Here is a 27,828-nt window from a genome sequence, read left to right as displayed (position 1 = left end):
CTAGTGTTTACATGTACATGTCACTTGAGTGTAATATCCAAATTAAATTATTATTAACACACCAAAACCAAAATAAGAAGCATAGAGCCAACATCGTCCTTTCTAGTTGAGGTTTTGTACATACAGATGTATGGGTTTCTTCAGGACAATTTTTCACAAGTGTCTTACATCATGTGATGTCACTTGTGTGATGTCACAAATAACAATTCACATTTTCAATACTTTAGGGATAAGTAATTTCATGAAAAAATTGTACCGAAGAAGCCAACATGTTCAGGCAAAACCGGTAGACATACAGAAAATTGAGATAAACAAACTCATGGTTCGTACAGATTTTCAAACCAAAATTCCAGCACTTTTCAAGCACTTTTCCAGCACCTTTTCTAGATTTTCAAGCACTACTTTTTTCTTCTACATTGGACTCGAAATCAGAATTTTCAGAAAACATGCCTACAATTTTGCAAGCAATTTGTTAGTACAATTTTGTCAGAGTAATTAGATTCAATTACACATTCTTATCAAACAACAAAGTCATCCCAAGTAATGTCTGATTACTGAAATTATGATAAATTGATTGACAACAGAGCTTTTGTCAGTGGTCTGGGAGCATGAAGTTTCAATTCCAGCACTTTTCAAGGATTTAAAGAAAAATTCCAGCACTTTTCCAGCACTGACCCAAAATTCAAGCACTTTTCCAGCACTGACCCCAAATTCCAGCACTTTTCATCTTCTGTACGAACCATGAAACTATTCTCAGCTTGTTGTGATTGAATAATAACTTTTAATTATAAATACCTGGATTCATACTTTCTGACCACAATTTCTAAACAAAAAGAAAACCAACTAGTGACAACAACAAAATAAAAGGCCAATTCATCAACCTGTATATCAATAGTATATCTGAAACTATCAAGAGAATCTAGAAATGCCATGACATAACATGAAACCACACATGACAATCCTTATTAGTACATTTTAAGGATGAAACACCAAAACAAAATGTTGCAGAGTGCATTTACAAGAGCAAAAAATGTAAAACATCATAAGAGAGATAGAAAGATGCCAAGTGTATATCACCTTCAGCTGTGGACTCGATGCTAAAGATGAAACATGATGCTACATGTAAAGATGACAACACATATGATCGTAACAGGAAAAGTTTTTTGGTTGTACATTATAAATAGTATAGAATGCAGCAAAAACTTCAAGAACATGGCTACAAGTTTAAACAATTTAATCTCTGAAGAAAATGTGCAGAAAACACCCTTGTCAAACTAGGCCCAGATCACTAAAATTTTGTGGTTACAGTATACAATCCGGTATAATATTTACATCCATGCGTTCTTGTATATAATGTTTTCAACTTTAGCATGAATTCATATTATTTGTTTTATGGAATCATCGGTATTACTTTATTAAATAACTGACGCAAAACCAGTTGGACAGTGGACAATGTAAGACTGCGATAGCTACTGTACTGCCGTATGCCTGCTTAGTGTATATTTATGACAGCTGTATGACAGTTTCTGTAACAAAATGACTTGCCGCAGTTATCAACTTGGCAGTGTGACTGTCGCTGCACTATTGACGCACTTGTAAAACAGTGTCAACAACGAGACATTAAAATAAACATCATTCAATAGTTTAACGCTGTTTTTTTATAAACACATCATGACATGTGCATATTTACCTGCAATATATTGTGACAGTAGATGTTCGTCTGTTGTTTCCGTTTCTGACAGCGTCCTTGACATTACAACCGGAAGTGGTATGCAAGCGAGTAAAATAAAAATATGTCGAATTCGTTTGTTTCTGACAGCACTAGTGCTGAAATATTGTCATGAAAATACATATTTTTATATTTTTACAAGAAAAACCTATTTAAATTAATGATCATATTACTGAAAGCCAATGTCTTATTGATACACAAGACTTGCTCGCCACCTATACTACCAAGGTGCGCGAAAATATTTCAAAGGCGGGAAAATTTGACGGTTAACGAAGAGGAAAAGCAGGACATCCTATATTCTAATGTCAGATAACATAATATTTATCTATACCATGTTGTTCAGATACATAGAAAAGACTTAATATTCACTTTGTGGTTATTTCATACTTAGTCTTTGAATTGCTATTGCAACTTGACAATTATGAAAAATTCAAAATCGAATGCAAAATTGTTCCAGTAGAATGTTTTTGATTTAATTATTTATAGTTTAACAGTATTATGACGTTGATAATCAAAATCTTTATAATATGCTCGATTGAGTGACAGATTACTATTATTCATGACATGTTTAAGACACCTTTTTATTTCCAGTGCAACTAACATTTAAAACATGTTTTATCACCAAGAAATTCTTAAGAGAAGGGGTGGAAAATTTGGCATCATATGGTAAGAAATAATCCAAAGGATTCTAATGGTAAAGGGATAAGTTAGTGTAAAAGTGGATAAAAATTGTGTAAGCATAAAATTGATCACAAATCACTTGAAATTATATATACATTTTGTGGCCTATTTTGGAATATGCTGATGTGGTATGGAACAAATGTACAATGCATCTCTCTGATGAAGTCGAAAAAATACAGATTGAAGCACTTAAAATAATAACTATTTGGTATGAGTTACAAATTGTACTCTGAAAAAAAAAGATTGGCTCTCTAATTACTTGAAGAAATAAACACTGTTTGATCCAGCTGCATAAAATTATCAACCGCATGACACTTTACAATCTATATGAAATAATTTCACCCTATATAAACAACACTAACAATAGCTATAGACTGCATGCCCATAGATATTTTGATGTCCCATTTGCACGCACTAATTGTTATAAAAACAGATTTTTTTCCTAGCACATATGGAATCATATAGATGAACACATTATTAACTCACTGTCTATATCAATATTTAAAAATAACCTTTAATTTCATGTAATAATCCTGATTGGCTATGAATTGGGGATTCAGCCCCTTTCATGGTCAAGCTATCCTGCTTGGCCATGAAAGCAAGTTATTGTGGAGTCAACTGTGGTAGCAAGACATTTATTGGCCACACTTTTCCTTTTTGAAAGGTTAGAAGTTTACATGCAGTAAAATGCATTTTTTTCCCAGATGCCATGCATATGACCACAGTTCAAAGTTGAATGAGAATCTGAAATCAATGTTCTTAAGATTACAGGGTTGCAATATTTGATATGGTAAATATAATATTATCTGCTGACCTGAGATGCCAAAGATTTTTCAGTTTGATTTTATTTATCTTTGTAGGCTGGCTGCAACCAAAATTAACAAGTTGAAAAGAAGAGATTTCTGTGAAGTAAATCTTCAGAAGACTTGGTATGTAGATTTGTTATTTGGTTTAATGTCAATAAGCATTAAAAATATTTTAATTGTTCAAAAATATTTGTGTAAAGGCCCAAAAAAAATTTATCTGTTCAGGGTTACCTGACCGACCCTAATTTTTTACCCCGACCGGACCCTAACTTTTTTCTACCTACTTTTCTACGACAAAAAAAAAAATTAAAAGTCATGATTTCAATCACAAACTCCGGTTCTGGCCATTATTTTAGAATGAAGACACTAAAAAAAAAAAAAAAAAAATCCTGAACTACCTACCCTATTTTTTTTGCCAATGTAACCCTAAACAGGCATATTTTTTTTGGCCTAAAAGAAGATTGGGTTGTTCGGTTTAATGTCTTTGGCTTGAAAATTAATAAGTGATAGGAATCAGTTTCAATTTCATAATTGATAATCGGAATGTCAAAATCAATCGATTATCAATTTTAATTGGTTTTAAAATTCAGGAAATAATTGCTCTATTTATTGCAATTAAACACTATTTTGAGATTATAGCGAAATATAAATGTTTAACCGGTGAGAAATAACTAGGAATATCACGTGAATCACAAGGTAATAGTATGGTAAGAAAGCATGTCCATTGCCGCAGTGCGACAAACTAATGTGTCATGATGGATATATTATACTGTATATGGGAACAATATCTATTCTATAGGGAAATAAAAATGGACTAATTATTTAGTTGAATTATGATAAACAAAAGTTTGTTACACAAATCTAAAGATTTAGGACCACTATGACTGTGCATACACTGAAAGCAAAATAAATTATTCTAAATTATTTTTTGTGTTTATTAGACATATATATACACGATGAAACATCAATTATTTTTCAAATGATGGGTATCATTTATGCTCTATTAGCGGTGGAGTATCTTTAATCGAAATTGAGATATCTTCCTTTTTAATAAATTTTTAGCGATGATATCATTGAACACATAATGGGTCGTATGGAAGGAAACCCTTCAAGGAAGAAGAAAATACGCCTCTCCCTGTATTTATCCTCACAGCTAATGTATGGTACCACACAAGTCCTAGCCAAGCAGAGTGAATTCCTCTTAGGTAGGTTGGATTTTGAAATTTTCCTGTTTTAGACCTTCTATATCATTAACTTGTCCGCCCTAATTAGCGCACAGTCAGATGTGTTAACCCTACTGATTCAGGCAGAAGTGTACCGCTTTTGAGATCTTCCGCCTACCGCTTTAATATCCAAATATTCCACAGGGCACTGAAAAAATTGTAACAAAGTGGGGCGCTTATTAGTGAACAAAAATTTTCGTAAGTTGTGAACTAAAAAATTAGCCGTATTTTAACTCTTTTCATATACTTATGCAGTTATGGCACTTTAATCTTTGACAGTAAACATGCATATGCTTTTTATGTCTTTTGAGACACATAATTATGTCGTGATTCACATGTAAATATTCATATAATATGGGAAATAATGTTGATTTTAGAGAAAAGCATTAATGGGATTGGGGGTAATTATAGTATAAAACATCAACTTGTTAAAAAAAGGCGGAGGAGTGCTAATACGACAAATACAATAAATCATTTCAGTGTTAAAGATTATAGTAAATTTTGAAAGCTATTTTGTTTGAGCTGGTCTATATTTTTAAAGTACAAACTGTCTGAACTGACTTTTCTTTCTTTTTTAAAAATCAAAATCATTTTTATTAAATTAAAAAAAACTTTTAATCACACTTACAATGAATAACAATGAAACTTTTTATCTTATTTCGAATTTTTTTTATAGATGATGCTTCCACATTCTTCACTCGAGTAAAAATAGCGTTTGTTTCTACCCCAGATACTGAGATAGATCTGAAAGGAATCTCAAGGTTTGTTCATCCAACTGTAAAATATGTTTATATGGTCATAATTGAACGATTGCCAGACAGTCAGTAGCTGCATGCATCATAAGGGATCGTGCTCGCAAAATTCAAAATCCGAGTAAACATAGCAACACAATACAAATTGCAATATCAAAAGTATTTCAATTGACAGCTTGCGATACGTAAATGTAAAGTTCAAAAGGTTGGTGGTTTTTCATTGAAACAGTTCTTTAAATTGGTCAAATCATGAACTACTGATGAATTAATTCCCAAACATCTTGAGACAGTCACTTTGCAAAACAAATTTGAAAATTTCCTAATTGTTTTTGTACATTTGTTTAAAAGGTGCGATATGGTGACATTTCCAGACATGGCCACTATAGACTCTCCAGGACGGCCTGGCTTTGATCCAAGCTTTGGTTTGATGAGGATGGGGCCATCTGAGGCTAAGATCAGCTACCCAGAGCTGGTCTGTAGAATTCTACATATCTTTGAAACAATGCATCGAAAATGAGTGAAAAGAAACCTATAGTTCCTAGTTATGTTTTCTTCCTTTGTCCTTAGAGTATACTTGAGAGATTGCTTGAACAACACTTCTTTTTAAATCATTATTACTGTCAGAATGCATATATCAAATTTTGATTTACTAATTAATTCTCTGTTCATCAACTATATCAAAAATATTTGTTTTCAAAATTTTACTTTTTCTTACAACTTTAACATTCCACTTTAATAATATCTAATTTTTTAAAAAAAAGCTACACAACATCAGTAACAATTTTGCTATTTTTTATACCACACAATCAACTGGTTTGGTATTTCATTCAGGAAATGTGGAGAGTAGAGTCCAGTATGGTCATCCCTGGATCTCCTTATCTTAGTCCAATTCCAACACGTCGAAGATCTTCAACATCATCCAAAAGAGAAAATGAAAGACACATGATGCAACAAGGTAGGTTATCTCCCCTTGACTAATACTTTGTACTGGACTATGCAAGAGTGACCAGCAATCAGTGGTAGGTTATCTCCCCTTGACTTATACTTTGTACTAGACTATGTAAGAGTGACCAGCAATCAGAGGTAGGTTATCTCCCCTTGACTAATACTTTGTACTGGACTCTGTAAGAGTGACCAGCAATCAGAGGTAGGTTATCTCCCCTTGACTTATACTTTGTACTAGACTCTGTAAGAGTGACCAACAATCAGAGGTAGGTTATCTCCCCTTGACTAATACTTTGTACTAGACTCTGTAAGAGTGACCAGCAATCAGAGGTAGGTTATCTCCCCTTGACTTATACTTTGTACTACACTCTGTAAGAGTGACCATCAATCAGAGGTAGGTTATCTCCCCTTGACTTATACTTTGTACTAGACTCTGTAAGAGTGACCAGCAATCAGAGGTAGGTTATCTCCCCTTGACTAATACTTTGTACTAAATTCTGTAAGAGTGACTAGCAATCAGAGGAAGGTTATCTCCCCTTGACTAATACTTTGTGCTGGACTCAGTAAGATTGACCAGCAATCAGAGGTAGGTTATCTCCCCTTGACTTATACTTTGTACTGGACTGCTTAAGAGTGACTACAATTAGAGGTAGGTTATCTCCCCTTGACAAATACTTTGTACTAGACTCTGTAAGAGTGACCAACAATCAGAGGTAGGTTATCTCCCCTTGACTAATTCTTTGAACTAGACACTGTAAGAATGACCAGCAATCAGAGGTAGGTTATCTCCCCTTGACTAATACTTTGAACTAAACTCTGTAAGAGTGACTACAATTAGAGGTAGGTTATCTCCCCTTAACTAGTACTTTGTGCTAGACTTTGTAAGAGTGACCAGCAATCAGAGGGTGGTTATCTCCCCTTAACTAATACTTTGTACTGGACTCTGTAAGAATGACCAGCAATCAGAAGTAGGTTATCTCCCCTTAACTTATACTTTGTACTAAACTCTGTAAGAATGACCAGCAATCAGAGGTAGGTTATCTCCCCTAAACTAATACTTTGTACTGGACTCTGTAAGAATGACCAGCAATCAGAGATAGGTTATCTCCCCTTGACTAATACTTTGAACTAGACACTGTAAGAATGACCAGCAATCAGAGGTAGGTTATCTCCCTTTAACTAATACTTTGTGCTGGACTCAGTAAGATTGACCAGCAATCAGAGGTAGGTTATCTCCCCTTGACTTATACTTTGTACTGGACTGCTTAAGAGTGACTACAATTAGAGGTAGGTTATCTCCCCTTGACTAATACTTTGTACTAGACTCTGTAAGAGTGACCAACAATCAGAGGTAGGTTATCTCCCCTTGACTAATTCTTTGAACTAGACACTGTAAGAATGACCAGCAATCAGAGGTAGGTTATCTCCCCTTGACTTATACTTTGTACTAAACTCTGTAAGAGTGACTACAATTAGAGGTAGGTTATCTCCCCTTAACTAATACTTTGTGCTAGACTTTGTAAGAGTGACCAGCAATCAGAGGGTGGTTATCTCCCCTTAACTAATACTTTGTACTGGACTCTGTAAGAATGACCAGCAATCAGAAGTAGGTTATCTCCCCTTAACTAATACTTTATACTGGACTCTGTAAGAATGACCAGCAATCAGAGGTAGGTTATCTCCCCTTGACTTATACTTTGTACTGGACTGCTTAAGAGTGACTACAATTAGAGGTAGGTTATCTCCCCTTGACATATATTTTGTGCTAGACTTTGTAAGAGTGACCAGCAATCAGAGGTAGGTTATCTCCCCTTAACTAATACTTTGTACTGGACTCTGTAAGAATGACCAGCAATCAGAGGTAGGTTATCTCCCCTTGACTTATACTTTGTACTAAACTCTGTAAGAGTGACTAGCAATCAGAGGTAGGTTATCTCCCCTTAACTAATACTTTGTGCTGGACTCAGTAAGATTGACCAGCAATCAGAGGTAGGTTATCTCCCCTTGACTAATTCTTTGAACTAGACACTGTAAGAATGACCAGCAATCAGAGGTAGGTTATCTCCCTTAACTTATACTTTGTACTAAACTCTGTAAGAGTGACTACAATTAGAGGTAGGTTATCTCCCCTTAACTAATACTTTGTGCTAGACTTTGTAAGAGTGACCAGCAATCAGAGGGTGGTTATCTCCCCTTAACTAATACTTTGTACTGGACACTGTAAGAATGACCAGCAATCAGAAGTAGGTTATCTCCCCTAAACTAATACTTTATACTGGACTCTGTAAGAATGACCAGCAATCAGAAGTAGGTTATCTCCCCTTAACTAATACTTTGTTCTGGACTCTGTAAGAATGACCAGCAATCAGAGGTAGGTTATCTCCCCTTGACTTATACTTTGTACTACACTCTGTAAGAGTGACCATCAATCAGAGGTAGGTTATCTCCCCTTGACTTATACTTTGTACTAGACTCTGTAAGAGTGACCAGCAATCAGAGGTAGGTTATCTCCCCTTGACTAATACTTTGTACTAAATTCTGTAAGAGTGACCAGCAATCAGAGGAAGGTTATCTCCCCTTGACTAATACTTTGTGCTGGACTCAGTAAGATTGACCAGCAATCAGAGGTAGGTTATCTCCCCTTGACTTATACTTTGTACTGGACTGCTTAAGAGTGACTACAATTAGAGGTAGGTTATCTCCCCTTGACAAATACTTTGTACTAGACTCTGTAAGAGTGACCAACAATCAGAGGTAGGTTATCTCCCCTTGACTAATTCTTTGAACTAGACACTGTAAGAATGACCAGCAATCAGAGGTAGGTTATCTCCCCTTGACTAATACTTTGAACTAAACTCTGTAAGAGTGACTACAATTAGAGGTAGGTTATCTCCCCTTAACTAATACTTTGTGCTAGACTTTGTAAGAGTGACCAGCAATCAGAGAGTGGTTATCTCCCCTTAACTAATACTTTGTACTGGACTCTGTAAGAATGACCAGCAATCAGAAGTAGGTTATCTCCCCTTAACTAATACTTTATACTGGACTCTGTAAGAATGACCAGCAATCAGAGGTATGTTATCTCCCCTAAACTAATACTTTGTACTGGACTCTGTAAGAATGACCAGCAATCAGAGATAGGTTATCTCCCCTTGACTAATACTTTGAACTAGACACTGTAAGAATGACCAGCAAACAGAGGTAGGTTATCTCCCCTTGACATATATTTTGTGCTAGACTTTGTAAGAGTGACCAGCAATCAGAGGTAGGTTATCTCCCCTTAACTAATACTTTGTACTGGACTCTGTAAGAATGACCAGCAATCAGAGGTAGGTTATCTCTCCCCTTGACTTATACTTTGTACTAAACTCTGTAAGAGTGACTAGCAATCAGAGGTAGGTTATCTCCCCTTAACTAATACTTTATGCTGGACTCTGTAAGAATGACCAGCAATCAGAGGTAGGTTATCTCCCCTAAACTTAATACTTTGTACTGGACTCTGCTTAAGAGTGACTAGCAATCAGAGGTAGGTTATCTCCCCTTGACTAATACTTTGTAACTAGACACTGTAAGAATGACCAGCAAACAGAGGTAGGTTATCTCCCCTTGACATAATATTTTGTGCTAGACTTTGTAAGAGTGACCAGCAATCAGAGGTAGGTTATCTCCCCTTAACTTATACTTTGTACTGGACTCTGTAAGAATGACCACAATCAGAGGTAGGTTATCTCCCCTTAACTAATACTTTGTGCTAGACTTTGTAAGAGTGACTAGCAATCAGAGGTGGTTATCTCCCCTTAACTAATACTTTGTACTGGACACTCAGTAAGAATGACCAGCAATCAGAGTAGGTTATCTCCCCTTAACTAATACTTTGTACTGGACTCTGTAAGATTGACCAGCAATCAGAGGTGGGTTATCTCCCCTTGACTAATACTTTGTACTGGACTCTGTAAGAGTAATCAGCAATCAGAGGTAGGTTATCTCCCCTTAACTAATACTTTGTACTAGACACAGTCAGAGTAATCAGCAATCAGAGGTAGGTTATCTCCCCTTGACTAATACTTTATACGGACTCTGTAAGAGTGACCAACAATTAGAGGTAGGTTATCTCCCCTTGAACTAATACTTTGTGCTAGACTTTGTAAGAGTGACCAGCAATCAGAGGGTGGTTATCTCCCCTTAACTAATACTTTGTACTGGACACTGTAAGAATGACCAGCAATCAGATGTAGGTTATCTCCCCTTAACTAATACTTTATACTGGACTCTGTAAGATTGACCAGCAATCAGAGGTGGGTTATCTCCCCTTGACTTATACTTTGTACTGGACTCTGTAAGAGTAATCAGCAATCAGAGGTAGGTTATCTCCCCTTAACTAATACTTTGTACTAGACTCAGTCAGAGTAATCAGCAATCAGAGGTAGGTTATCTCCCCTTGACTAATACTTTATACTGGACTCTGTAAGAGTGACCAACAATTAGAGGTAGGTTATCTCCCCTTGACTAATACTTTGTGCTAGACTTTGTAAGAGTGACCAGCAATCAGAGGGTGGTTATCTCCCCTTAACTAATACAGTGGAACCTCCCAAAACCGAACCTTCTCTAAACCGATCACCTCTAGAAACCGAACATTGGTAGCTCACGGAATTGATTCCTCTATGGACCAGCAATCAGTTAGGTAGGTTATCTCCCCTTTGACTTATACTTTGTAATAGACTCTGACAGCTGTAAGAATGACTAGCAAATCAGAGGTAGGTTAGGTCTCCCCTTGACTAATACTTTGTACTAGACTTTGTAAGAGTGACCAGTCAAATCGAGAGGTAGGTTATCTCCCCTTAGACTAATACTTTGTGCTACTGGACTCTGTAAGAGTGACCAGCAATCAGAGGTAGGTTATCTCTCCCTTAACTAATATGCTTTTGTAAATTCGATAGGACTCTGTAAGAATGACCAGCAATCAGCAATCAGAGGTAGGTTATCTCCCCTTGACTATACTAATACTTTGTAACTGAGAATCTCTGTAATGACTGACCCAGCAATCAGAGGTAGGTTATCTCCCTTGACTAATACTTTGTACTAAAACTCTGTAAGAGTGACCAGCAATCAGAGGTAGGTTATCTCCCCTTAACTAATACTTTGTACTGGACTCTGTAAGATTGACCAGCAATCAGAGGTAGGTTAATCTCCCCTAACTGACTAATACTTTGTACTGGACTCTGTAAGAGTGACTACAATCAGAGGTAGGTTATCTCCCCTTGACTAATACTTTGTACTAGACTCTGTAAGAGTGACCAGCAATCAGAGGTAGGTTATCTCCCCTTGACTAATACTTTGAACTAGACACTGTAAGAATGACCAGCAATCAGAGGTAGGTTATCTCCCCTTGACTTATACTTTGTATAGACTCTGTAAGAGTGACTACAATTAGAGGTAGGTTATCTCCCCTTAACTAATACTTTGTACTAGACACTTTGTAAGAGTGACCAGCAATCAGAGGTAGGTTATCTCCCCTTAACTAATACTTTGTACTGGACATCTGTAAGAGTGACCAGCAATCAGAAGTAGGTTATCTCCCCTTAACTAATACTTTGTTCTGGACTCTGTAAGAATGACCAGCAATCAGAGGTAGGTTATATCTCCCCTTGACTAATACTTTGTAATAGACTCTGTAAGAGTGACCAGCAATCAGAGGTAGGTTATCTCCCCTTGACTAATACTTTAAACTAGACACTGTAAGAATGACCAGCAATCAGAGATAGGTTATCTCCCCTTGACTTATACTTTGTACTAAACTCTGTAAGAGTGACTACAATTAGAGGTAGGTTATCTCCCCTTAACTAATACTTTGTGCTAGACTTTGTAAGAGTGACCAGCAATCAGAGGTAGGTTATCTCCCCTTAACTAATACTTTGTACTGGACTCTGTAAGAATGACCAGCAATCAGAAGTAGGTTATCTCCCCTTAACTAATACTTTGTACTAGACTCTGTAAGAGTGACCAACAATCAGAGGTAGGTTATCTCCCCTTGACTAATTCTTTGAACTAGACTCTGTAAGAATGACCAGCAATCAGAGGTAGGTTATCTCCCCTTGACTAATACTTTGAACTAAACTCTGTAAGAGTGACCACAATCAGAGGTAGGTTATCTCCCCTTGACTAATACTTTGTACTGGACTCTGTAAGAGTGACCAGCAATCAGAGGTAGGTTATCTCCCCTTAACTAATACTTTGTACTGGACTCTGTAAGAGTGACCAGCAATCAGAGGTAGGTTATCTCCCCTTGACTTATACTTTGTACTGGACTGCTTAAGAGTGACTACAATTAGAGGTAGGTTATCTCCCCTTGACAAATACTTTGTACTAGACTCTGTAAGAGTGACCAACAATCAGAGGTAGGTTATCTCCCCTTGACTAATTCTTTGAACTAGACTCTGTAAGAGTGACCAGCAATCAGAGGTAGGTTATCTCCCCTTGACTAATACTTTGTACTAAACTCTGTAAGAGTGACTACAATTAGAGGTAGGTTATCTCCCCTTAACTAATACTTTGTGCTAGACTTTGTAAGAGTGACCAGCAATCAGAGGGTGGTTATCTCCCCTTAACTAATACTTTGTACTGGACTCTGTAAGAATGACCAGCAATCAGAAGTAGGTTATCTCCCCTTGACTAATACTTTATACTGGACTCTGTAAGAATGACCAGCAATCAGAGGTAGGTTATCTCCCCTTGACTTATACTTTGTACTGGACTCTGTAAGAGTAATCAGCAATCAGAGGTAGGTTATCTCCCCTTAACTAATACTTTATACTGGACTCTGTAAGAGTGACCAACAATTAGAGGTAGGTTATCTCCCCTTGACTAATACTTTGTGCTAGACTTTGTAAGAGTGACCAGCAATCAGAGGTAGGTTATCTCCCCTTAACTAATACAGTGGAACTCCCAAAACCGAACCTTCTCTAAAACCGATCACCAACAATCAGAGGTTGGTTATCTCCCCTTAACTAATACTTTGTGCAACAGAGTAGGTTACTCCCTTACTTAAATCTGTAAGAGTGACTACAATTGAGGTGGTTAATCTAAGAGTGACCAGCAATCAGAGGGTGGTTATATCCCCTTAACTAATTACTTTGTACTGGACACTGTAAGAGTGACAGCAATCAGAATTGTAGGTTATCTCCCCTTAACTAATACTTTTGTTCTGGACTCTGTAAGAATGACCCTAGCAAATCAGAGGTAGGTTATCTCCCCAATTGACTTATACTTTGTACTGGACTCTGTAAGAGTAATCAGCAATCAGAGGTAGGTTATCTCCCCTTAACTAATACTTTATACTGGACTCTGTAAGAGTGACCAACAATTAGAGTAGGTTATACGTCCCCTTGTACTAATACTTTGTGCTAGACTTTGTAAGAGTGACAGCAACGAGGTAGGTTATCTCCCTTAACTAATACAGTTGGGATAATAAGACTATAAATTTGATTCTTGACGTAACTGGAAGCGAACGGTTGTATGAAGGAGTTGGGTGGTTTAATTATTTAATCATGCAGACGAGAACATCCCCAAGAACAATTCACGCAACTAACTAACTAAACTACGTTTATAAGCGGTAACAAAGTCAAGATTGCTAAAATCCATTCCTTTTAAACGTATGATTCTCTCTTTTGTGATAACATTCACATTAACAATCAATATTGGTCGGTTTTAACAAACACTAGGCATACATGCGGTACACTAGTGTAAAAAACAACTTCCGATCGATTAAATGCGGATCATGATGATCGGTATTCGGTGCACTTCTCCAAATCGAACCCTCTCTAAACCGGCCGAAATTATATGCACCGACCATGATCAGTTTTGGGAGGTTCCACTGTACTTTGTACTGGACTCTGTAAGAATGACCAGCAATCAGAAGTAGGTTATCTCCCCTTAACTAATACTTTATACTGGACTCTGTAAGAATGACCAGCAATCAGAGGTAGGTTATCTCCCCTTAACTAATACTTTGTACTGGACTCTGTAAGAATGACCAGCAATCAGAGGTAGGTTATCTCCCCTTAACTAATACTTTGTACTGGACTCAGTAAGAGTAATCAGCAATCAGAGGTAGGTAATCTCCCCTTGACTAATACTTTATACTGGACTCTGTAAGAGTGACTAACAATTAGAGGTTGGTTATCTTACCTTGACTAATACTTTGTACTGGACTCTGTAATAGTGACCAGCAATCAGAGGTAGGTTATCTCCCCTTGACTAATACTTTGTACTGGACTCTGTAAGAGTGACCAGCAATCAGAGGTAGGTTATCTCCCCTTGACTAATACTTTGTACTAGACTCTGTAAGAATGACCAGCAATCAGAGGTAGGTTATCTCCCCTTGACTAATACTTTGTACTGGACTCTGTAAGAGTGACTAACAATTAGAGGTTGGTTATCTTACCTTGACTAATACTTTGTACTGGACTCTGTAATAGTGACCAACAATCAGATGTAGGTTATCTCCCCTTGACTAATACTTTGTACTGGACTCTGTAAGAGTGACCAGCAATCAGAGGTAGGTTATCTCCTCTTGACTAATACTTTGTACTGGACTCTGTAAGAGTGACCAACACTCAGAGGTAGGTTATCTCCCCTTGACTTATAGTTGATTCTGCATTATGTATTTTAATTATTTAGTTTGATGAAATTGTACTTTGTACATTCTTTTAGAAATTGAAAGTCTCCACAGTGCCCACACAGTTTCTAGCAAGGAGGAAATTACAATCAGAGAAGAGGAGATCAGAATCCCAGAGATAGAGGTACAATCAATGAGATAATTACCAATTAACACCAATTGTTAATTAATCATGGATCTTTGATGAGGTCACTATATGGCTACCTCTGTAGTGAATTCATCATAGTAATTTGCATATATCTATTAGTATACACTTTAAAGATATTGTATCACAAAAAAATCCTGAAATCAAAATGAAATTTCCTCAAATGAAAAAAAAAAAAAAAAGAGAGAAAAAAAAATTAAAAGGAAAATCACTACCGGTTCACATGCATAATTTAACCTTTGCTGTTTTGTCTGGATTGCAGACAATGTCTTATCTTGAACACTCAACATTACATAGCAAGTGTTTCCAGGTACTCTTACTTTCCTCCACCAACAAACCTGGTACATTCTTGAATTACCCTGGCTGTTACGAGGACATTAAACTAATGAAACTAAAAGTATTTTATTAAATTGTACACATGTAAATGTACACCCTCTTGTTAGGTGCCTGGAGAGAAAGACTTGCCCACGTTTGATGGGAAGGAGCTAGATTTGATACTGGAGGAACCCATGGATCCAAATGTTAACTGGGTAGATGTTCTCTCCTCACGCAGATCTGACAAACCTCCAAAAAAGACAACAATGGAGCAAGTGGATCGTGATCAGTATGTTTTCGTCTAAAACAGGCAATTGTAAACCAGGGATGAAAATTTTCAGTGATTGGCTTATTTAAGCCTTTTTGACTTTCAGAAAATAGGTTCCTTGTACATGTAATTCCATATAATTTTCCCCCAAAAACATTAAATTCAGTCTTTTTGAGATTTTTCCATTTTCATCTCTGGTAAACTGAATTTCATGTCAAGCAAACCACCTGAACATTGTGGAAATTCTCTTCAGTAAATAGACTGGCATTAAACCACAATTACAAATCATATACTTGCTTCAAAATGTATTTAGCTGTACAAAATCCATTCCTAAATGATATAAAGTTTAGGAATCATATCTGTATGAAATGAAATGGATTGTGAAATTTAAATTTTTTGATGTGATGTAGTCAACAGTTTCATACATTTTAAGGTTTTAGACCTTCTTTGAACTAGTCATGGCACCGCTTTTCAACACCTCAAGATTGTTGGTTCTCTTACTCTACTTTATTTTCTTGTTTGAACTAGTGATAATTGGTATGCCCAGATGAACTTGGACTTAACTTAGTTGATAAAAAGCGTGTATGCATCAGGCCTAAACCTTAGGTATTACAGTCGTAGATTGTTGTGTATATTGCTTGTCAATTATGCAAAAAATTGTACATTTCAGTTGTAAAGTTTAGTATGTCCACAGGGGTTGGTACACATTTCTGTCACTAAATAACTATGTCACTATGAGAAGCACTTTTTTTACTAGATTCAACTTCATAAAAGCATACACATCGAGCCTTTTTGAAATTCATGCAAATATGGCATATAAGAAGGCATTTCAATCATTACAAATACTCCATTGCCATATTCGACCCAATAAGCGCCCATGTCCCTATAAGCGCCCCTCCGCCTTTTTGAGGCCTTTTTAATTTCCATTGCCCAGGCATAAATAAAGAACAAAACTGTAAAGGTTTGCAATAATTTGTCTCATTAAGCACCTTTTCATTTTTTCAATTTTTTAAATGCCCTGGGCACTTATTGGGTCGAATATGCTAAATACTTTTAGGAACACTTCATTTTATTCTTCATCTATCCAGGGCCACTCTGTCACCCAAGGAAACAACACCCTTCTCAAGGCATGAAGCAGAAATACCTCAGAGAAGGGAGATAACTCTTTCTCCTGGAGTCACACCCATACCTAAGATGACACCGGTCAAGGCCCCTAGAATGGTAAGATGTTCTATTTAACCCATCCACCCTAAAGACACATTTAGACTCATCTAAATCAAATATTAGACCAGTCCATTATAAAATTTTGGGAGTGAATATGTTAAGATTATCAATACTGTACATGTAAATTCACTGTAGATTTAAAACATTATTAAACCAACTTTCTTTCACATGCAATTTACTTTTGCGAATTTTGTAATCCACGTAAATTTGTGAAAATTTGTCTCCACAAACTAAGATCTACCACATCAGAGATGTATGAAATTCCAGTTGATATTTAAATCTGCAGATAAAATGTTTGGAATGGAAATCACAAAATTGAGTATATAAGAAAGAAAGTTTATAAGTTAAACTGTTTATAGTATTCATTCATTCATGTTCTAAGTCTTTTTATCTAAAGTTTCAAATTTCAATCAAGGGAAATAACTCATCCAAAATTAAATTATCTCCATTTCACTGTTCCAATAATCTTGCAATACCCATACAATCAATTATCCATAAATCCAATAAACAAAATTTAAAATGATTTATTATTTGGTATCTATATACTGGAAGATCCAACAAAAACTATTTCTTTTAAATGTTAGTACCCTATTCAACGGAATAAGCGACCAGAGCACTAGAAAATGAAAAAATTTAAGGGGCAAAAAAAAATATAATGAAACTTGGACTAGCCTTTCAACAGGCTTTTATAAAGTTATTGCACAAAATAAGCCATCAAAATGTTAATTAATTTGAAAAAGAAACCAGATAAAGAAGCCTACACAGGGCTTCATACTTTCTGTCTGCATTTAATTCAAAGTGAGTGAAATTGAGGCTTCAAGGGGGAGGGGCATTTATAATAAAGAAATAGGGGCACTAATAGGGTCAAATAGGGTATATACATTGGTTAAAATGTATTTCTTTTCCTCTTATAAAAAATATTTTCAACAATATGTTTGCTCTGTTTTTGTATTATAACAGAGGCCAAGTCTGACAATGCAGCTTACCCCTGTGACGCCCAGTCCTATCCGAAGACGAAAAAAGAGACATCTCTGTGTTGATAGGGAAACACAGATATCTAAAACACAACTGAGGAGTAATATGAAGACTGGCTCAGACACTTGTCTCCCTTTTGTAAGTTTGACGCATTGAATGTCAGAAATAAAATGTGGAGGGAAATCTGGAGCATGAGTTTCATAAAATTACCATTAAGTGCCCGAAGTTCGTGAATTTAACAATACTGTAAGGCAAAACAAAAAAGGGTCAAAAGGTTGGGACATTTTTTTTTTTTTTTTAGTGTCTTTCACTCTAAAGTAATAGCCGGAACCGGAGTCTGAGATCAAAATCCCGACTTTTGATTTTTTTCGTAGAACAGTGGGGAAAAAATTAAGGTCAGGGGAAAAAAATTAGGGTCAGTCGGGTAACCCTAAACATGCAGACATACAGGGTTTTTTTGGCCTAAGCAGTGTTTGGTGAATTAATACTTAGAAACGTTGAAAACATTATACTTGTCCTGTTTAAAATTGTGCGAAATGTTGATTGACATAGGTCTTTGTTTTCTGCTGAAAGCAGACGAAATATTTACAATGAAACAGTGCCCAAAGTTCATTAACCCGGAACATGATGTCATTAAAGCTGAATCAGTGTAATATTTGAAATCACACATCGGATGGATTTAGAAGAAACAATAAGATAATTTTGATATCTTGATAACATCGGCATAATTTACTAAAATCACAATTTATTAAGAGTTTTTATGGCATTCAGCATGCATGCTGTTAGTGATATATTTGAACATAGATTATTTATGAAAAAGCACTTGCTGGTCGTTGATCGCTTTTAGAAAATTCATGTACCGATCATGGGAAACTTATAAATGTATTTTATGATAACATAAGCCTTGGAAATCTCTAAAATCAACAAATGGTCTTGTTATAGGTTTTCAATAGATCATTTTGACGTAAATGCATTGATATGTGAGCTGCATTAGCACAGTTTCTGTATCTCTAAATATGATCTAAAAATAGACTTATATGATTGATGTAAAAGTGTGTTTAACAATGTTTTTGGTATGATAACAACCCTTTTTTACGCTTATTCGAAGGAATAATTACTACAATCATAGTTGTTCTAAAAATAATATGCAGTGTCACTAGTGAATGACGTCAGTCGATCATGACACATTACAAATGAAACACGGCATTGCGCATGACCGTAAATTTACAAACTCCGGGGCCTTATAAACTTGAGGCCCCCAAGGATATAAGTAAACTACATGTTCATGTAAAGCAAAGTTCAGCATTAGCCCGAGACCACAGAAAAAACTGACAAATCACAGTATTGTGAAAACAGTAACATCGTGAATTTTTTACGCTTGCAAATGACGAAATTAAACGCTTAAAAATTTATCCATGTTTATAATTGTAGCCAATTTGTTTTTAGGTTCCGTGAAAAATGAAGAAAAATGAAGTGATTTCCATAATGTCATTTACATTTTGTCGTAATGCATTTAATGAAATTTCAGGTTTTACCCGACCCAAAGAATTCTTCTGTGAATGATTTATTCAACAGACCAGGCAAAAGAGGTAAGTCGTAAGATCTTTAGACCATCATAATGGAAAGGCATAGGACCTCTAATGGTAATAAGACAAAAATGTGTACAATAGCAAGCGCTTTTAGCCTAATATTTAAAAAACTAAACATTAAGACAATCTATCTTGATCAACAATCCATCTGTTTAATTAATCTAACACAGAGCTTTTCTTTTTCTCACTGTTTTGGGAATGAGGCCCTTGGAATTGAATTTGGGAAAATGTGCGACAGACCCAAGATTTGATAAAAAATATAAAATATGAAATAATTAAGCATAACAAATAGGATTTTTTATTTCCAGTGTAGTTTATGTACTTTTTTGAAGCCAATTCACGAAACCAATAAGTTCATGCAATATTTTTTCATAGTTTTCAACAAACTTTGATTTTGGGAAATTGAAGGCTTGAATTGGGAACAATTTAGGGAATTTGCCATGGGGAATTGAGCCAAAAATCTGACCCATATTATGCTGGATAAAACCCAGAAACATTATTTGTTATTTTTGAAATATTTTACGAGGATATCGGGTAATATGTATGTCATATTTCACTTGAAGCTCTGAACCATCCGTCCATTTTTCCTTTATGGGAGCAAAATACCCAGTTTGGAATATTGGAGACAGCCTCTGACCAAGGAATTCCAGTTTGGTGCGTTCCTGACCTCCACCTTCAGGAGGAAGAAGGTATGTCAAGTTAAGATGTAGATTTAGAATAAAAAGAAAATGGTAAGTCCTTCAGTGAGAGTTTTTGGCATTTAAAATGAAGCATCTTTATATTTAGTTTTTTTAGTTATATATACTACAGATATAATAGGCGAGTAGCGCCCTGCATTATATTTCTACGCACCAGAAGCTCCACTTTATTCTGTATTGCATACCACTTGTTTTTCTTTCTAGATTAATGCTTGGATTACTTGTAAAGAAATGTAGCTACTGTTAGCGAACTGTCTTTTGCGTGCGATTTACTTTCGCGAATTTCACTATCAAAGTAAAACCGCAAATTAATATCTACATCATTTATATTAATAGGAATTTTCAATTTTTAAATCTGTGAATGTAATAATTGATAATTTTAAAACTTGAAATAGAATTTTAGTAGCCCCAAAAGACAGTTGGCTTACAATATACAATTATCTATACATATGTTGATTTGATATAAAGGTACTAAATTTCATCGTCATCTAACAACTTGTTATTTTAAAACTAGACATAATTTTCTATGTAACTTGATAAATATGAAATATGTATCACATTCTTATCTCATACAGAACTTGCAATTTTTTATTATACAAAACTTCGGAATTTGATTTAACATTTAAATATTTCACATTATACTATAGACATTATTTGAATAACAACTTCAACGTTAAGCTTGAATTTAATTTAATAATGATAAAATCCTGATGTTTGTTCAACAGAACCACGTTCCAGGAAAAGACTGCGGGTTTCATCACCACCGATAACGTCACCCTCTCAGAACATTGGACCTGATGTTTCTCTGGTAGAAATGTTTGAAATAATAATTAACTTATTCACCCTTGAAGACACAATTAGACTCTTCTAAATTAAGGTCTAGACCAGTCCATTATGAAATATCAGGGGTGAATGAGTTAATCTAATTCATTTTTATGTTAACTAATTAACCCCTGAAGACACTTTTAAGCTCTTCCAATTAAAATAATTAATAGTTCATTATGAATTTTCAGGGATGAATAATTAAGTTACATCAAGAAGAACGTACTATACAGAGACAAATAATGCTCTAAAATAGTGTACACAATTTAGTTTTTCTTATGAATCATTTATTTCTTTTACTTGACTTTTGAATCTTATTTACTATTGCCTTTTCTTAATGTATATAAGACATGATAATTCAGCTGGGTTTTTTTATATCTACAAATGTATCAATATTGATGTCATAATAAGCATGCATATGAAATTGCTTAAAAATGCAGCTCAGCCATTTTCATCAAATGTTCCACAATTTTATGTAAATGTGAATTGTTTCCTTTCCTTTTTAATCAGGTGCCACCAGCAGAGCCCGGTGATATGCCTTTAGATATGCTGTCTATAGAGATTGCACGGGACCCTTCAGTATCCATGGAGAGAAGTCGGCACGGAGACGTGACTCCTGTCTCTATACACCGCAGTCACAGCGTATTATCAGACGAGGTAGACAAAAGTAGGGACAGCTTCACGGAGGAACCAAAAAAGAGGAGGTAACCTTGGGGAAAAAATCAGGATGAAATAAAATGGACACCATTTTATATAAATTCCTTATCAAAAGCATTTGTCTACCAACCCCTCACTCCTACTAATAGAAATTTACAAAATACTTTCTGTACCTGCATTTGAGAAAGACAATTTGTTAACTGGTGAATAGGATTTTTCCCTGGCTACCTTGAGTGTAGGACAGAGAAATTTTCACCATCAGAGGAGATTCATTTCACGACTGTCTAACCCGAGGCTTGCTAAAAGGTGTAGGGAATTATCCTGTTTCTGCCCATGTGATTTCCAAAATTTGAAAAACTACAATTATTGGTACAGCTGGGTTGATACTTCGATGCTGACTATTTTTTTCTGAATACTTTGTTTTTCCAGCACTAAAATATCTTGCATGTCCTTATATGCCAAGAAATAAACTGGAACCATATTTTTGGTTGAGCATATTAAAAAATGAAAACAATTGCTCGAGATCTTCACATGTGATTTTTAGCCTTGCAAAAATAGAACTGACAATTCTTTAACAAAATGTTTATCTCCACATTTGTCATATTCAGATCGAGCAGAAGAACAAGATCACGAGGTGGCACATCAAGTGAGGATGACTTGGCTGATGTTGTCGCTCGGACTCTCTCTGAAGTTAGTTTCCCAACGAAGGAGGACGCCAGTGTGGTTGGAAATCTGTCAGTAGTTCAGGAGGAAGAGTTGCATCTCGATCACGTCCACGATATTCCACCAATTACAGCAGAGCCACAGACCTCGTCACTGCAGCGGGACATCCTTGTCAGGTAAAATAACGATAAAAACCATTGCCTATCAAATCAAAATTTGAAGACTCTTAAAAAATAATGTGTTAATCGAATAAGCACAGTGCAATGAAATGGTAAACAGTGACATTAAAATACACCATGTCCTAAGTTATGGTAAGATAAGGGTGATTGAGTGATGTAGTGGTTAAGCCATTCTCCTTTCACGATCACCTTCACGAATGTGAAAAGGTCAGTGATCACCTACCCGATCACATGGTGGGTTTTCTCCGGGCACTCCAGTTTCTTCCTACTCTAGCTAAGACTCCTCGTACACTTGCATCTGGCCGATTGAAAGTGATTTGTTTAAGTTGTATAACTTATACTTGATTTTCTTAATAAAATTATGATGCTAAATTATCTCTCCCTTATTAAGTTTGAAACTAGAAACAGACATGTCATATAGAGAAAAAAATTATTGAGCCAGGTTTTAGTTATATTTTCAATATTCTAGAGACTGGAGGCCAGAATTTTATTGTCGGAAATATACTATTGTTTTGAAAATTAGTCATCCTCTGTATGTTAATTATACACTATATAAGTATAATTTGCATACATGACATGTACGACAGTAATCAATCATCACAATTGACATGGTTTTGTCACTTTGAATGATGTAGGTTTAATTAAAATAACACAAAAAGTACCCAGGGGGCTCAAATATTGTTAGGTATTTTGTGGTTCGTCCTAAAAGTGTTCGTATAAAGTGGTTTGGACTGTATTTGATGATCTCCCTTTGATTACAGCAAAACCTGTGGAATATATAATTACCGGTATCTCCCTTAGACCAACAATTTTGGAAACTTTACATGCAACATATAATACTGAAAAGTAATGTTTTCTAGGACATAAAAAAAACAATTAAAATTGATTGTCATTTTGTAAATATTTGAAGATAAAAATTGTATTTAAAGAAGTGAGCAGTAATTACCAAAAATTCTGTTTGTTTTATTTCCTTAGAACTATCGAGGAGCTAGAGAGACAGGAGGAATCATTAACCTTCCGAAATGTTTGTCCTGTTGAATATAGCTCACGGAAAAAGGCAGCGAGCATGTTTACTGCTTTACTTGGTAAGGATAAATTATAAAATAGAGAAATAAAGAATCGCCTTTATAATTACAGTCAAACCTGTCTATAAAGACCACTCAAAGGGACAGCAGAAAATGGTCTTATAAGCCAGGTGGTCTTTATACACAGGTTGACTTTTGTTTGAATTGATTATTTGGGACCCAAAAAAAGTGGTCTTATAAGCAGGTGGTCTTTATATAGAGGTGATCACTGCGGCAGGTTTTACTGCACACATCATATATGTATCACTAAAGGGCCACTTTCAATAGTCCAAACACTATTTGGGCCGAATTATTATGACTCCACTGTATTTCTAAAGGATGACCTATAATCATCATACTTTGTCCATCATCTTACACCATGCATAAACTTTGCATTAAAACAACTTCTTCTCAAGAAGCAAAAGGCCCAGTATGACATGCTGTTCTTTATAATACTTTTTTTTATTTTTCATTTTCATTTTTTCTTTTATTTACAACAAATTGAAATCAGACTTTTAATTCTCATTATCAGAATTGTGTTTGTTTATTTTACAGATTTGTGTGCTGAAAACAAACTTGAAGCTGAACAATATCGTCCATATGATGATATTTACATTACCAAGGGGCAGGAATGGTAGTGACTTCAGACATGAGATACTACAATGAAACATGTCATAAGTTGTCACCCTGCAGAACTCTTTTCAAGACAAATAGTTGATCAATCCAATAACTTCAAAACATTTAGGATGGCAATTTTTACATCATTGAGGATTCATTCAACATGATTTTTTTTGATTTTTTAAATCCATGATCATGAAAATATGATAATAGCAAATATAAAATTAATGCATGCAAAAGGAGAATTGCATGAATGCCAGACATGACAGAAATATTTGTCGTGGTTAGCATTGTTGTTCTGTTTGCTCATAATTTAGTTAATCATACATGTAATACGTCATCCTTTCTAATTATAAGTTAATTAATATTTTGCAATTTTCGTTTCAAATGTGTTTATTGATAGTCAGCTACAGTAAAAACAATCCTAAAGAATCAGTCAGAAAAATGAATAGAATGAATCTCAGAAAGTTTTGCTGTACAGACCATATATAGTTTTAAATCGTTATATTTGTAACATTATTGTTAATTTCATTTGTTTAATCACTACCGGTATTTATGAAGAAGATATTATTTGTTAAGTTTAAAATATTTAACTTGTTACCAGTTACTAAAGGAGTTTATTTTGAAAAAGAATGTTGAATTGTAAAAAAGATTTAGTAGTACCTTTGTACATACATCAAATTGATCTTCAAAGTTTAGCCAACGTCATTTCCTGGCCTCCCATCATCTTTTATACACCCGATGTCCTACATCGGTCCTACATCTTGATATCCAAAAGTTCCCACTCTTTTTTAGCTCGACAATTAACTTAAGCAATTTGCATATAAATTAATTCAGTAATTATCAAGACCACAAGAGTTACATTCGGTCTTCAATGCATATTACATAGTTATCTGCCCTTGCAAGATGGTATAATCATTATTAATTTGTGAAGAAATATTACATTATTTTCTTTGAAAAATATGATGTTATGCTCACGAAACGTAAAACATAACATTTTAGTGTTACTACTAGGGGAGATAAATCTGTAGTGTCATGTGGATTACCCAAATGTTATGATAGTTCAGTGGAACAAATTCTTGTTATTAAAGAAAGCAAATTGTTCAATTGTATTACATATATGTGGACTAGGCAGGTGTTTTATGATTGCCCTTGCTGACGATGAGCCATTCAACATAAACAAACAAAACATTTTACGATTTTGTTATTCTCCAGTTAGAATATCCTGGTGAGCTATACAGGCCCATTGAGTCTCTTCATTGTTAAGTTTATAAATATATGTTTAATCAGTTTCTTTGTTTTAATGTTACATTTAAAACTTGGTTGAACAAGATGTTTAAATATTAATACTTATAAAAATGTTATTATATTTAATATGTTAAGTTTATAATTTAATTGTTTTTATTTATCAATTATGTTTGAAAATAATGATAATGAAATTTTATCATTACATTATGCGCTGAAGAACAAAAAAATATTGCTGGAGTGAATTGACTAAAACAATTTTAATCATTATTAAAGCAATTATGTAGTCTTGGTTTTTAATTTGGTTGAACAAAATGTTTAAATGTTACTTATAAAATGTTATTGTATTTATCATGTTAAGTTTATAATTTAAGCGTTTTTATTTATTAGTTATGTTTGAAAATAATAATATCATGAGATTTTAATATTGCATTACATGTTGAAGAACAAAAAATCATTTCTGAAGTAAATTGACTAAATTGATTTTAATATTTTATCAATTATGTAGTCTTGTTTTAATGTTATATTAAAGAATTTGGTTAAACAAAATGTTTAAATATTACTTTTTAAAATGTTATTGCATTTATTGTGTTTAAGTTTATAATTTAAGTGTTTTTATTTAAAAATTATGTTTGAAAATAATAATATAGATTTTGATATTGCATTACGTCGTGTTGAAAACAAAATCATTGCTTAAGTGTATTGACTACCAGGTATATAAATTTTAATTTTTAATCATGAATTATATGACTTTATTGAGATGGAGCATAAATTGTTTTGAAAAAATAGCAATTTAGAGAAAAAAGATTGATAGAATTATGTATAATGGAATTTCATCACTGTTGGAGCACAGGGACATATATTACATGTTACATAGCATATATAAACTGTTGGTTAAAAATTTGGTGCCAGGTCGCTGTGTACTAGAGACATTTTGAGTGACATGCTGAGGTTTTCTTGTTTGATCCCCTTTTGAAGTCTTTGATTTTTATATATCCATCATTCATTACAAGTGTATATATGTTAAACCTTGATTTTCTTAACTCATATAATAGAAAAATAAATGCTAAATATTACACAATCATTACCCTTTAAATTGCTTTGACGTATACTTGTTTATGCTAAATTGTTTATGTATTGTTAAATTTTAAATTACATGTTTTCAGGTCACCTGGCCAAGGTCACAGTGACCTATATTGTGATGTTCTTTTGTCCGTCTCCGTCCGTTGTCCCTTGTCTGTTAACATTTCCTTGTGAATATGGAAACTTGAGTGAATGTCAACTGAGCATAATGAAATTTTGTATGTAGCCTTACATTAGTCAGATCTTGGACAAGTTCGAAAATCAAATTTTGTCTGCAATGTACATTCATTTACTGAATGATTAACCTTAGCAATAATATTGCTATGGACCTTGTGAACATAAGTTCTAAAATCTGTGTTTTTCGACACAAGATTATGGAGTTATTGCCCTATACAATAATATTGCTACATTTGTCTTGTATTTGACTTTGTGAACCCAATAATTTAAGTAAATATTCGTAAAAAAGAAAGGTTAGTGAGTCTAGCTGTTGGCAGCCTAACAACAGTAATATCTTGGATGACTTTGAAAAACAGAAGTATTCGATTAACTTATGGAGTTATTGCCCTTTGCAATATACTTTTTGTACACAATTAATATGAGTAAATTTACTGTTGATTTGCAGCCTAACAATTCTTATGCAAATTTAAACATGGACATTTTCGGACATTTGGAGTTAATGCCCTTGGTAATAATGACTGAATGGACTTATTAATACAAATAGAGAATGTTCATTAAAGTCTGTGAAACTTTTTACAAAATTTCATGTCATAATCAGGTGACTGGTAAGGCCATTGAGCCTCCATGATTTCAATGACTGTGTTTTGAAAAGGTGATATATTTTTGTATGTGCGTTAAAAATTTTTTTATTTCATTATGAGTCAATAATCAAATCCGTTCCTTGATAATTCTTTCCAGAGTTTTTTATACTATCAAATTATCACAGATCCACTGTATGTGCCTTAATCTTTATGCTCGGGCTTTAATTTTTATGACTTGTTATTGATAATAGCACACAAAACTTTAATACATGCATGTAAGTGACCTTTGGATGACGTTATCAATGAAACTTTTGAAATTCCTTAAATTTTTCATGATATTTTTTGTTGTCTCCAGGAGGAGCAAGATTTGTATTAAAACTGTTAAAATTTACATGTAATTGTTTTTTGTTATTACGTTTTAATTACAGCAACTTCAAATATTAAGGGAAGGTTTATTCCTCAGCGAAAAAAAAGAATTACGACCCAATACGCACCCAGAGAATTTACAAAATACACCGATTCAGCAATACAAGGAACTCTTCTGGGAAGGAGATAGAAAACATTGATTTGGTCATAAGGGGGAGGGGCGCTTATTGGGTTGAATACAATAATAAGTTTACAAATTTTTCTATCTGCACTACGACTTGTGAATTTTGAAAGCTTATTGTAGACAAATGCAGGAAACTCCTCTAGTTTTGAATTTTTTGGGAAGGTG

General features: G+C 34.6%; 2 protein-coding genes across 3 annotated transcripts in view; one reads left to right on the top strand and one right to left on the bottom strand.

The window, feature by feature from the left end:
• Positions 1-1,747, bottom strand: part of LOC138335446 (complexin-like) — a 186,882-nt gene extending 185,135 nt beyond the window's left edge. The window contains exon 1 of the mRNA XM_069284536.1: positions 1,691-1,747. The gene's annotated coding sequence lies outside the window, so the exon portion shown is untranslated. The remainder of the gene's footprint in view (positions 1-1,690) is intronic.
• Positions 1,748-1,962: 215 nt separating this feature from the next.
• On the top strand, positions 1,963-27,505 carry LOC138335430 (meiotic recombination protein REC8 homolog). 2 transcript variants are annotated; one of them, XM_069284520.1, is made up of 18 exons: positions 1,963-2,033; positions 2,321-2,395; positions 3,271-3,339; positions 4,279-4,421; positions 5,116-5,200; positions 5,540-5,663; positions 6,023-6,146; positions 14,846-14,934; positions 15,399-15,559; positions 16,627-16,759; positions 17,723-17,875; positions 19,266-19,326; positions 19,890-20,015; positions 20,750-20,832; positions 21,357-21,550; positions 22,121-22,342; positions 23,321-23,430; positions 23,965-27,505. In XM_069284520.1, exons 2-18 carry the CDS (start codon positions 2,340-2,342, stop codon positions 24,045-24,047), a joined length of 2,016 nt encoding a protein of 671 aa, XP_069140621.1. In that variant the 5' UTR covers positions 1,963-2,033; positions 2,321-2,339; the 3' UTR covers positions 24,048-27,505. The 2 variants fall into 2 exon arrangements, with proteins under 2 accessions (XP_069140621.1, XP_069140620.1); XM_069284519.1 differs by having other exon boundaries at positions 22,112-22,342.
• The last annotated feature ends 323 nt before the right edge of the window (positions 27,506-27,828 follow it).

This window comes from Argopecten irradians, chromosome 11, assembly GCF_041381155.1.
Source record: "Argopecten irradians isolate NY chromosome 11, Ai_NY, whole genome shotgun sequence".
In the NCBI taxonomy this organism is placed as follows: Eukaryota; Metazoa; Mollusca; class Bivalvia; order Pectinida; family Pectinidae; genus Argopecten; species Argopecten irradians.
The sequence above is the reverse complement of the archived record's forward strand: the minus strand, read 5'-3'. Positions and strand labels throughout refer to the sequence as shown.